This window comes from Notothenia rossii (assembly GCF_949606895.1).
Source record: "Notothenia rossii genome assembly, chromosome: 8".
NCBI classification, from domain to species: Eukaryota; Metazoa; Chordata; class Actinopteri; order Perciformes; family Nototheniidae; genus Notothenia; species Notothenia rossii.
This window is the reverse complement of record NC_136906.1, coordinates 68,091,142-68,103,832: the sequence shown is the minus strand read 5'-3', so window position 1 is coordinate 68,103,832 and position 12,691 is coordinate 68,091,142. Positions and strand designations below refer to the sequence as shown.

The window sequence follows — 12,691 nt, the reverse complement described above, 5'->3', positions numbered from 1 at the left end:
GGCGTTCATGCACGGCTTCATGTGTGTCCGTATACAATTGATGATGAGAATCTGCTGTGGGATCACAATATTTAGAAGCAAAGATATTCAGAATGAATTTCAATATTCCTTCAATAAATCAAACAATCAGTTTTGAGCGTTTGTGTCAGGATCATTATTTCATAATTATGTGTGAGTGAGTGAACCTATTCATTATGATGCCAATGATTCCTCACCAGTAAAGGTGAGTCACACTGTTATTGATCCTTATTGGGACATTCACTTGCTACTAATTTCCCTCGAGAGAGATCTGAAGTCACTTAAGGAGTTCCTCTAAAAGTTTGTGATGTTGTTGAAGTCTGACTTAAGTTTGACGGCAAATCCAAATATGTGAATTTGTAGCCCCCATGTTTATTGCCCTTGCACACGACCCTATTGATTTTCACTATGCAAGGCTAAACTCATTAAAGTGAGCGCAGTGGGCCATGCTCAGATGTGTGATTGTCCTGCAGCCAAAATGAAGTTATTTTCTCCACTTCTACTACTACTTTTACAATAATAATGTTTACCCTAGTATGACGTTAGCAGAGTGCACACAACCTTAGTAATAACAGGTGGGTAGAATCACTGTTTACTACATTTAATGTCAGTTTGTGCATGCTTCCTTCAGGTGCTTCGCTTTTTTTCCACAGTCAAAATAAAGGTAAAATGACACCAGAAATACAAAACAATGTAGTCCCACTGCCAGTAGTTCTAAACCTGGTTTACAACAACGACCTTACTGACATCCTTACTGTGTAATAAACTGATGTGCTGCAGGGGAGATTGGGTCATAAACCCATAATGAATTCACACTTTTTCTGCTTAGCCTGCAAAAATACTCTACTCCTACGATTCACAGATAATTTACCTGAGGAAAATCCGAGGCAATGGGCCCATCGCAGAATGATTGTGTTCTTTAATACATTTAGTCTTTTAAGCCAAAGTGTTTCTCACAGCCGTTGTTGCTCCCTTGACTACTGTATCCGTCACCAGTGAAAGTCTCAGACGAGGTTGTTATTGTGTTGAATGACGGTTGTCTGTCACCTAAGTGCAGTTGTAGTCTAATGGTGGGTTCTGGCCCCTGCTGTGGAAAAATATATGGCTCAGTGTTCCTTACAGCTGGCCTCAGGGGAAGGAGAAAGTTTAAAACGCACACACACCCACACACACAGAGAAGTGAGCAGATACTGATCTCACCTTCTTTTCAACACATCAAAGATATACGCCCGTATCTAATGTAGTGATAACACAGCCTGTTCCGTTTTATAATAACCACAGGAAATAGGTCACTGTGGTGTTTCTATTAACAATGAAGACATTTCAATGTCATGTCATATTTCAAAATCATGAATAAGCTACTATAGACCTTTATTGTCATCATATTGTCGAGGCTTTGGTTAAGGATAAGGCTACCACTAAATGAGACTTCCACTTCACTGAAATGAAACATGTAAATTCGCAGTTAACTCTTTCCACAGTCTCCTATCAGTCTCTTGGCTGCTTCAAATCAAACTCGTTTCAATGAATGCCCAGCGACTACTTGCCCCCTCCCTCCCCGAACACTGGGTGACGCTGTTTTATGCACTTGATTCCAAACCAAATCTTGTATGAGGTGGAAGTTTTTCCTCTTTCCACGTTCAGTAATCTGACACCCAAAAGACTCCGAGCAGAAGGATGGACCCTTAACTCGGCTGGAAGCACGGAAGGAAGGAACACTTATCCAACGAGGGCAAACGAGAGGGACCGAGCAGAAGCGAAACGCTGTGCGCAGAAAACAACCCCGTGGCTGCGGCAGCTGAGGAGAGCCTGCGCGTCTCCAAAACAACTGGCCGTCCGACTCAAATGCTCTCTAAGCGACAAGTTTCACTTTCCACATGCGGATGGGTGACTTTTCACGGCACTTTGTGAGGAGGAGATGATGAAGAATTTCAGCAGCAGTTCCCTTCACAGCAACAACAACCAGACTACCAACCACGTTAGAGAGCGAAACAACAGAAAGTACAGCTTACTCTCTGCCCTACCGCTGCGATTTTCCTTGCGAGGTTATGGTTTCTGCATGGCTACGCTGTTCCTCTTCTGTTTCGCCTCTCTGTTTTACCAGCTGAACGGAGGACCCCCTAAAATCCTGCTGGACATCCGACAGTATCTCGGTAAGAACTTTTCATTTTCCTCTGCTGGCTTAAGCGCGTCATCAAAGATAGTTTTTTGAATAGAAGTTGCACTGAAAGTCTAAACGTCCTGCTTCGGTTAGATCTTTCAATGAAAGTTGATCCAAAAAGAAAAGAGGATTATCAACGTTTGAACCTCTCGCTAGCTACTGGGAAAAAGTGTCTTTTATGAATGGAACCTGAGGCTAGTGTCCCAGCGACCCATTTACCTCAAAGTTAATTTATTTTCGTCATTCATAACCCTTAAACCACCAAAGTTGCTCCAAGCGAACCTACTTTAGACGCATTCAACAACAATTTGCGTAAATACTTATATTTGAATGTGCACAGCTGTCTCTGTTTTTAAAATGTAATATCCATCCGTTCTTTAAAAGTCCACTAATTCACACTAAAAACCTAAAGGAATGCACTCCTCTTTGCAACATTTGAATATCAGTTCTGACTTGTCCGAGGTAGATTGGGATCTATTTTGGTAACAATAATTTAGCAACTGTAAAGATTCAAACTGTATGTGGATTATGACTGACACCTCTTCTTGTACAGCCAGCTGATGCGCTCCAGCCACAGGGAGCTCATTACGCACGACTGGCACCGGTGGAACAAGCGCAACAGTGTTCTAAAGGCTAAATGTATGCTGGTGTTTTAGTATAGGAGAACATGCTATGACTTAGACCTGATGTTTCTTTAATTGATACAGTAAAGGGAATGTGGAGTTGTCTGTTCTGATATGAAGTTGCCAACTGTTTTCATATCAAATACATTTCAAATGCCTAAGGGAACACTTCAAAATGAGATTTCCCTAGATATGACTTGGCACTTATATTACTATCATTATGCTTTACCAAGTTATAACAAGAAGAAACGATAAGACATATGACAGCTCTGTTCTGATGTCAGGCTGGATTAGATATATCAATATTTTAAAAAGGAAGTGTGTGTGTGTGTGCTCTTCAGTGGCTGATACACTTCTTATCGACATGTCTGTCTGTCACTGCTACAACTCGGGCTGCAGCTGGGACATGTGTTTGTGTGTTGAAAGGAGTTTGTGTTCCTAACTTCCTACCTATTTCTCGCAGAGGGCTTGAGGCTTTATGACGTGATAAACATCTGGAACAGAATAAGAGTCACTCACCAGGTCAGCCACTAATCCCGTGGGTCAGATTGGTTTCCTCACTCACACACACAAAACAGGCATGAACACACACGCTTGCACACAGCAGCTGTCAGAAAATCATTGTGATTTGGTCAAGTGTTGCAAAACAAACACATACATTTGCCATATGTAGAATTTAAAGTACAGGAACAATGTTTTTTTAAATAATGTGCTGAACAAATTGAAAGCCAGTTTTAAAGCTTTATTTTCATCTAAAAATGCAGCGTTAGTACACACTGAAGCATAGTCACTCCAAAGAATCATTGCAGCCCTAAATGTGATTTAGATGTTGCAGCAGTCAATACAATACATTATTAATTTTCAGTAATTTACGAAAGCCACTGTAATGGGCACAGTCTGACTGCTGTAATGTATCTTACACTTATGCCCTCACTAAGAAGCACTCTGCTTCTAAGAATGCTCTGCAACCTAAAGGTGCACACACACACTTAAGTTACAAGTTGAATCTCAAACCCCTTATCATACAGGATAAAGCAAAAGTATGTACTATTAGCACAACCAGACCATCAAACAGATGCAGACAAATCTAATATTTACACTGTCATAATTCAGCATGTAGGCCATGAGAGCAGCGAGCCGCTCTATTAAAAGATGAATGAGTGGGCCCACCTGCATGACGTGATCTTGACTGGAGCACAGAGACCCTAAGGGCCTGAGCCTTTCTCACACACTGACTCCTCTATACTCTATTGACCTCAGGAGGGGGGGTACTTATGTAACAGTGACACAAACACACTGTAGCACCTCCGTCAGGGTCATGGTGAGTAATCTTCTCAGCTCCTTACGATGATGGGGCGAGGAGAAAGTGCTTTGTTCCACAGTCTGAAGACTGCTACTGGATCAATTACGCGTTAAAGTGATTAATAAGTCGTATTTGCTTTATGTATGGTCATTTTTTAAGTGGGATTTATATGACTTTTGAGGTAAAACTTGTGTTGTTTTCCGAGAAGTAATTGATGGTGTACGGGAGAAGAGAAGTAGAGGGAACTAGATCCATAGGCTTCAGATGTAGTCTTGGGTAGAACATCAAGACATCTGGTAGAAAGGAAGGAAGGTGGAATATTCTTATGTTTTGAACTGGTTTGAAGGAAAGTTATTTGGGCATAGAAATAAATGTTCCACAGGTTTTTTCTCTGTCATCCTTACCCCCATCAATTACAGAGTCTCTCTTCCAGTCTTCAATCTACTTTTTCTGTCCAGTCATGGATGGGACAGAGTAACAGGTTGTGAAAGAAGGGAACTGAAAACTCCAGCCCACAAACTGGAATTGGAAACTGGAACTAACGAGAAAAGGACAGGAGATTAATGTATGCCTTTTTGATAACTGCTTGTGTGTGACGGGGAATCTAAATGCACGTTTTGAGCATCTATACTTGTGTTACTTTTGACTGCACTGTGCCAAGATGAATGTGAAGGTTCCTGGTGGTGTAAGTTAAATTGACCGTGGGTGCGTACTGGAAAGAGAATAGTTCATTTTGTGTGAGTGTATGTGTGTGTGTGCATTTTGCATGTGTGTGTTTCAGTCCAACGCTCTTTAGAGGGGAACAGACTCTGTTTTGTTTGGGCCAGCGGGGAGGTTGGTGTTTGAGCGTGTCACTCAGCGTTTAACTGCAGAAACTCAAACGTGGGTCCCAGGTCGATTGCCTGTCATGGACTCTCTCACACTTTCTTAATCTCCTTTCACTATTACCTTTACCAATCCAGCAGCCTTGCTAAAAACCCTATGAGTGATGTGTCTGTCTTGCAATATTGTGTGTGACTTAGTGTGACTTAATCACACCTGACTGTGTAGCAGATTCTCGAGAAGCTCCAAGTTCTGTTTTTGAGGTGGACAATTATTTCTACCACTGTTGGCCGCCCTGACTGTGAGTAAGTGATTAGTAGTCATTTCTGGATTATGTGCACGGTCTCAATTGGCCCCAGTTTGGTTAAAATGCAACATATAACAGAGTGAAATATGAAAGGATTTAGCAAAGGCTCGCCCATTCAAGAGTTTGAAGCTTTAGCTGTCTTCAATATTGCACGCCATCTTCTTGTAGCTCTTCCGAGCAAAGAGAGCCAAACAGTCGAATGATCTTTCTTTGTTCTCTTAAATCTCCTAGTTATTGAGATGGATCTTTCTGGTTTAGCCAGGATATAGTGTGCCGAAACCCTCCATGTGAACAAATGTAATGTACTTTCAAGGACTCTTAAGGACACAGGCCTTGCTCTGTGTTTGTACGGTTCATGATCCCCCCCCTACATGATTCATTAACACGTTAAAAACCATAAAATACTCACACAAATGAATTGAACTTGTCAGTAACTGTCCAGGGAAATGGTCGAGTTGTAGACTGCAGGGCGGTGTTGAGGATTAGACAGGTATGTGTGGACACAGAGGGAGCCTCAGTTTCTGTTCAATTAACAGTAATGCTGGCCAGTAAGTGAATGAAAACCAACTATGAATTCAAATAAAGTATTGTGGTATAATGGTGATTGACCATTGGGTATAAGTCGTGATTTTAAATCAACTTTACACTCAGAAGAAAGTGTGGGGAGTAATACAGAGAGGGAAAGTGAAAGGTTGCCTGCTGTGAGCTTGATGAGGACAATACAAAGTGCTTCAGTGATGCTGTACCTGACCTCTGACAGACAGATTCAAACATACAGACAATGCAAACACACAGAGGGAGGGACATTTGCTAATTACAAGTTCTGATTGGATAGACACTGACATGTTTGAGTTTAAACTCTTCAAAACTGCTAGACACGCTGGAGGGACCATTCATTCAGAAAAGCTTGAATATATAATCAAAAGCCAAAGTTCTAAAATATGTTACATTGAACCATGTGTGTAAAATACAGTATATTTGATGTGCTATTGCGACCACATGTTATGCTTATTCAATAACAATGTTCATCAATATCTTCATGAAGCAAATACTAACTGAAGTAATGAAAAAGCATTAAGCAACTTGAAGGAAAAATGAAAGATAAATGTCCTCATCACATTGTGGTAGATAAAATATTTCCTTTCTTAGATCATAACTCACTTGTTTTTTGAAGAGGGTGACACACAAACTTCACTTAAGCAAAACAGCTTTGTTGAGCGAGGCTAACATTGAAGTGTGATTTTTGGAGCAAGCTCGCCACTCCATTCACACGAGAACTTCTGCTTCCTGTTGGAGGATATTAAAAGCAAGGTCTTTATTTCATCCGGTCATATTCTGTTCTTCAAAGTGACACATTTAGTGCACAGACTCTTGGTTCAAAGTGACAGAGTTCAGGCAATTTACCAAAGTGTCAAACAAATTAAAAACCAGGCCAGTGTTGGTCAAGCTGTCATTCCAGATTTTAAAATGATATACAGGGTTGCCAGGTAGACCAGGCAGACTGTGGGCTCAAGTTGGTCATGTGGAGAAATATTTGAAATGCCTATTCATTCCCTCAATCCTATTATTTTAGTTTTTTGAAAGAGCAATATTTGAGCAGAGCTGGCAAACCGAAGCAAAAACATGCATAAATTGAATACTTAAGACTGCTGCTCTAAGGTAATGTCACGTTTAAGGGGTGAAGATGGAATAATATTTTGCATCCACCCAACACCTCCATCTGAAGTGGCTCATTAGGAGTTGAAGGCAGTACAACTTCCTCCCTCCTCCTACGGTTTGTTAGTCCTCATGGAAGTGTCGATCAAAACTAAGCATTGCCTCCGACAAAACAAAACAACTCCTAACTGACGTCACATCCAGCCTAAATGCCAAAACAATCAGAGGACTCGTAATACAAGCAGCCCCCCCTGTGAGCAGAGGCTAGCTATGCTCTGTTTATTTACCTGCTTTCTAATGCCAGCTTGTTAATTGGGTTTAGAGGTCAATAAAGAAACCAAAGAAACACAGACATTAGTTCTAGGATTTAAAACAAAATAATACAATTAAATTAATATTTTATTTTTGTTCTAAGCACTTGGTTCTGCATGCTTTGAACAGATTACCTTTCTTAATTTTGCATTAGTTTAAAAAAATTGATGATCTGTTGCTTTCCTTATTTTTCTCCGTTATGAAAATGATATGAACTCATTTTGGAAAAAGCGCTTCATGTTCACCACGTTATTACATAATAAAAGCAATTAGCATTACCAATTACCATCTCCATGCCTGAGAGGCTGCTATTAGTCTCTCCATTGAGACGGGCAAATGCTAAAACAACACAGGGTAATTATCCTCCATTAGTGCATTTGTTTTCACCACACGAAATGAGAGCAGATGCCGAAAAAAATTGCCAATGTACCAACGCTGTTCAACTGCAACTGCTCTTCAAGGCTTGCTGAGCAATGAATGTTATAACCCAGGAGAAATCTCAGATACATTTGTGGTTTTTGATTAAACTTGTGTGCTGTACCACTGCATGAATACCACCAAGGACATTGAAGATACAATTTAATTAAAACATTGATAGTGTTCATAAAGCCAAGCTCACTTTCCCCCCCAGTATCCAGTCTTATATTTAACTGAGAGATTTGGAAGTGGTATTGGCCGTCTAATCTAACTCTGAAAATAAGTGCCTTTACCAAAATATTGTACTATGCCTTTAATGTTCTGAGGAGGACCTTTATTTGCCAATAAAATGAGTAAGTGATGTCCCAAAATGATGAACTATTCCTTGTAAAGGTTTTATATCCCGACCTAATGTAAAAGTGAGGTATGATGTTCCACGCAGCTTAAAGTGTGAGTCTATTAATTTCCGCCTTTCGTACTCTTTATAGCCAAGTTATAAATCGGCTCAGAAGGGGGTTGTTTTTAGGAACTTTGTGCTGTTTTTAGGGGTTGCCAAGACACTGATGATGACTGGTTGTGGTGACTTTTATGTCATGTCCTGTGGTGGTGCGTGAGCGGGTGGGTCGTTCGGGGGCCCATAGCCACTGGGTGGTACTCTGGCTGATGCTTGTAAGAGGGCGTCTTCATATATCCCATCATTTAAAAGATCAGTGCCAGGATAAATAGAGGTGTCAGCTTACAACATGTAGACTGAATGGCCTGCTCTAATCAGCACCGCCCCGTTCGTCCAGAAGTAAGGAGACCTCTAATCGGAATGGAGGTCCTTTTATGTGAGAATTAGAAACAGAATAATTGCTTTGTGAGCAATGTTGGTTTTCGTAAAAGCTTTGCCCTTCCTCATATCTGTGTGCCCTGGTGTTGTTAGCCTATTTGGGAAGTTTCTTTGTTTACTCTGGCGAGTGTTTGAAGCTCTTCACATTCCTCTGTTTATTGCCACTGAACACCCCACATGTTGAGCTCTTGTTTCCGTTCCACTGACCACATATACACTGCATGGCCACATATACACTTGTCACCACACAGCAGGTCTGTGTGTTCACTGAAGTCAAGTAATTATTTTCCAATTTGATCACACAACTGGAGTCAGACTTTTTCAGGCCATGGTGGCAAACAGACAGCCTGAAGCCAAGTAATTGGTTGTTATGGGACTTGTTAAGGAGAAACATGCTGCCCTGGTGGCTAGCGGCATACCTTGTTCAAGGAACTCTGCCTATCTTTGTTCTGAGTGAGTTTACCACAGCTCTGTCTGCTAGCCTCATTTCATAGCAATGAAAAAAGTATATGGGGGTTTAAAATAGCAGCTTTAAATATATAGCGGGCAGATAGAGCAGCAATGCCCAACCCAGGTTGTTAAAACCACTGTGTGCTGGTTTGGGGAATTGTGTTGCCCTGCACTTCAAAGTTTTATATAGCCCATTCCTGTTTTGGCTTCATTTGAGTAGATTGAGAAAGACAGATTTGTTGCTGCCTGCTAGAAATTCAATATATATGCAAAATGACAACTTGGTAAAGCAACTACAATGTGTCCCATGGCTATGTTTATGTGAAAAGGGTTACTTGTAGTGATGAACCCAAACTGTATTAGCTGACTGTGCAAGTAAACCATTGATTCTTCTGTCTTTATTAATGTAATTTAATAAATAGCCCTGCTGTTGATTTCTCTTCTGTCTTCTGCAAAGTCAGATGTGGGGTTTTTCAAAGACATCAGAAGTAACCTTTGTGTGAGACTACACATAATTACAGATTATCATTTTTTACAGCCTTAAACTTTTTGATTATGGGGGTCTTTCATCTGCTCTTCAATTGCCTGCTTGCTCCAAAAATGTTGGACATAAATTCTGCGAGACAATGAAAGTATATGTGATGTTGCTTATTTGTTTGAGAGCACATTCATGTATACATATTTAGATGCCTTTAGATAAAACACAACATTACTCAGATGAAGGGAAGACCAAGATACTCAAAGACTCTTTCAGCTGAGTTAAATAGTCCCTTCTCTCATTTCTAATATGCTTTTGTCGCAAGAAATGACTATAACGTTATTTTATTGTAATGCAACGTTTTTCTTTGTTTAGTCTAAAAGCGGGTCTATGTTTTACACTCCATCTTTAGTGATTTTACAGGCAACACTCTCTTTACACAAACCACAAAGAATGCATTTATTTTTCTTCAGAGAGAGATAGTTTTTACAGAGCCACTCCACATATCTTAAAGCCAAAATAAATAAAGAGTAAAGCTGCAAAAATGTCTTCTGACCACTCCCACCCACTCTTACAAACAAAGCTGTATGCAGCAGGTCTTTAGTTCTGCTGGTCATTCAGAAAGTCAGCCTGCAGTATAACTGTACGTCAGTCTGTTGTGTCAGATTTAAGGTCACTTAAAATGATCCCTTAAGGCGTTGACAACCTTTAATGTTCACACTGACAGGCTTTGTATGTGACTCTGTACGTTTATGGTCAAATTAAATGTAGATAAATGTCAGTTTTCTTACTTTTTCTTCTCATTTACCAACTTTAAACTGATACAATTCTTGTTCTCTGGCGTTTTGCACTGCACTCGACACAAAAAACATTTGAATACTTTTTCAGTCATGACTCCTTGTGAACAACCAGAGTAGTTCTACAGTAACTGTCCTTAGAGAATATGGATATTTTATTGCTCTAGAGCTGCTTGCCTGGGTTTGGACAGATTAATGTACTGATGGCAAAATGAAGGGGTGGACGCTCTGAGAACGGCCTGAAAAGCATATTTGAAATGTTCAGATGGAATGTGGTCGTCCCCCGTGGAAAGCAAACCTCACTTGAGCCAAATCTCACACTTATGTCTCAAAATGTGCTCTCCTCCTCTGAAACCAATCTTTGTCTCCCTCGTTCTCTCATAGCAGCTCCTCTTCTTTTTTTTTCTTACACACTTTTGTCTCATCAACTGTCTATCATATATAGACAGAAGTGCAAAATGCAGCTGACAGCACATCATACCCACCCCATAAAACTGAGGGTTGGTGCTAAAATCCACATCTTGACTTCAACTGTCACACCTATGATCTTCAATATCCAGATCTTCTTTTCTTTGTGTTTACCCTCCAAACATTAGATCCCTCGTCTGATAAAGCCGCAACTGAGACATAGTGTAGCTCTGCAGGTCTAAGCTGTAACCATGTACAAATGTTCTGGTCTGTTGGAGTAGCCGCATTTTCCAGATGTTTAGAAGGGAAATCTTCAGTGAAAGCAACACCATCCAAAGTTAACCAAGTCCTTAGACACACAAACACTCAGCTTCCAAGAAGTTTTTATTTTTCCCTTCCGGTTAAACTGAGGTTGACTCCTTTATTCTCGGCATGGCATTGGTTAAGCACAAGAGTCAGCGGGCGTGGTGATTGGCCGTAATTACACGGTTGGAGAATGATGGGTTGCATTTGACTAGTGTGTTCGGAAGAGAGAGTGACGGACTGAAATGGAAGTCTTTTCCCCTTAGTTACTTTGTGACCAAGCACAGAGGTTCAGGAATGTAAGCCTCCAGAGTAAAGCTAGTTTCTCCTTTAACAAGAGTTCAAAGGTCATGTTAGGACCTCAGATCAACCCAAGTCTGTAGTTCAGGTCTGATTCTTAAAACCACAGTGTTGCTACGCCCCTTGAAAAGCCATCAGTTGTCTGGCCTGGTTCACTGGCCCAGATCCTGGTTGTGTAGTGTTTCCACTGGCCTGGCCCGGAGAAACTTGCCTGCTTCTTGGCCCCCCGTCCCGTCCCTTTTCTGCGGCACCAGTCTGGCTTGGACTGGGCTGACATTGTGCCAGTTGGACCTTCCTGTTCTGTAAATCCATCAGTGTTCTGGCCCAAAGATGTTCTAATTCTTTACCACAAAAATTCTCATTTGACACGCACTCTTCCACAGTTTACCCAGCCTATCTTTTCTTCCTTTTTTTAATTCCTATATTCTCTTTTGCCACTTTCACCCTGGCTTTTTCTATTCTACCCTTCTGGAAGACTGCAAAAAAAAACTTGGAAGGAGGATTATTTCCTGGAAAGCAAATGCAGCCTCTTTTTTGCCCCCCCCCCCACACACACAGACACACACACACACACACACACACACACACACACACACACACACACACACACACACACACACACACACACACACACACACACACACACACACACGCGCGCACAAACACACACCCACCACTGAGATCATTGGCTGTGTGGTATTGCCAGCTGGAGCGTTTGTGTCTCTAATCACTAAATGCAGTTGCATTAAATCCTAAACCCCTAGATTTCAAAACAACTGTCTCTCAGAACTCCCCTGTATCTAACTTGCCTTCCTCCAACCATTAGCGTGACCATTCATGTCCATGTGTAAATAGTTTACACATCTTTTATCTGTGAGAGAGAGTTTGCTGGTGTGTAAACAAGCATCCCCTTGTCAGTGATGCCAAGTGTGCACAATCTTATATTTGTTTATGAATGTACAACTGCTTTTCGGAAAAAAACTAAGTTTGCTGATTTCAGTCCATTAAGACATAAATATGATGATGCCTAGGCTATACGTACTTGACAGATTTATATAATGTTCCCTGGAAAATGCTGCTGTCTGAGGGGAAAATAGCACTTTTGTGTATGTATGTTTGTAAATGTAGCTTAAGGGAAAATATAGTTAAAGGAGTCTGTTTATTTTAAATGTTTTCCATAGTCTCTCCAAAAACTAAATCTAGGTCTCTCTAGCGTAGCTTACCCTATATCTATCTTTCATGTGCAAGTGTGTTTCCTGTATGTTTTTTCCCAGGTTGTTGTGCTTCGTCTCATAACAGGTTGTTTTGCTTCACGTCTCAAGCATGTACCTTAGTGTCAACTTGTCTATAATTAGCCGCTCTGTTTCAACGAGTTGTTTCTGAAGGAGTGAAGCGAACCGCTGACCACAAGCTAGCGTAGCCTAGCCCACATTGCTAAATTAAAGAGAGCTCGATCTTCAAGGCCACGCTTAGCTGGAGCCTGCACTCACAGATGGCAGCCCAG

General features: G+C 41.0%; 1 protein-coding gene across 1 annotated transcript in view; it reads left to right on the top strand.

Moving 5' to 3' along the window:
• The first annotated feature begins 1,670 nt into the window (after positions 1 to 1,670).
• usta (uronyl 2-sulfotransferase a) overlaps positions 1,671 to 12,691 on the top strand; it is a 52,049-nt gene continuing 41,028 nt past the window's right edge. Inside the window, exon 1 of the mRNA XM_079641869.1 lies at positions 1,671 to 2,171. Coding sequence (XP_079497995.1) covers positions 1,937 to 2,171 — 235 coding nt within the window. The 5' untranslated portion in view covers positions 1,671 to 1,936. The remainder of the gene's footprint in view (positions 2,172 to 12,691) is intronic.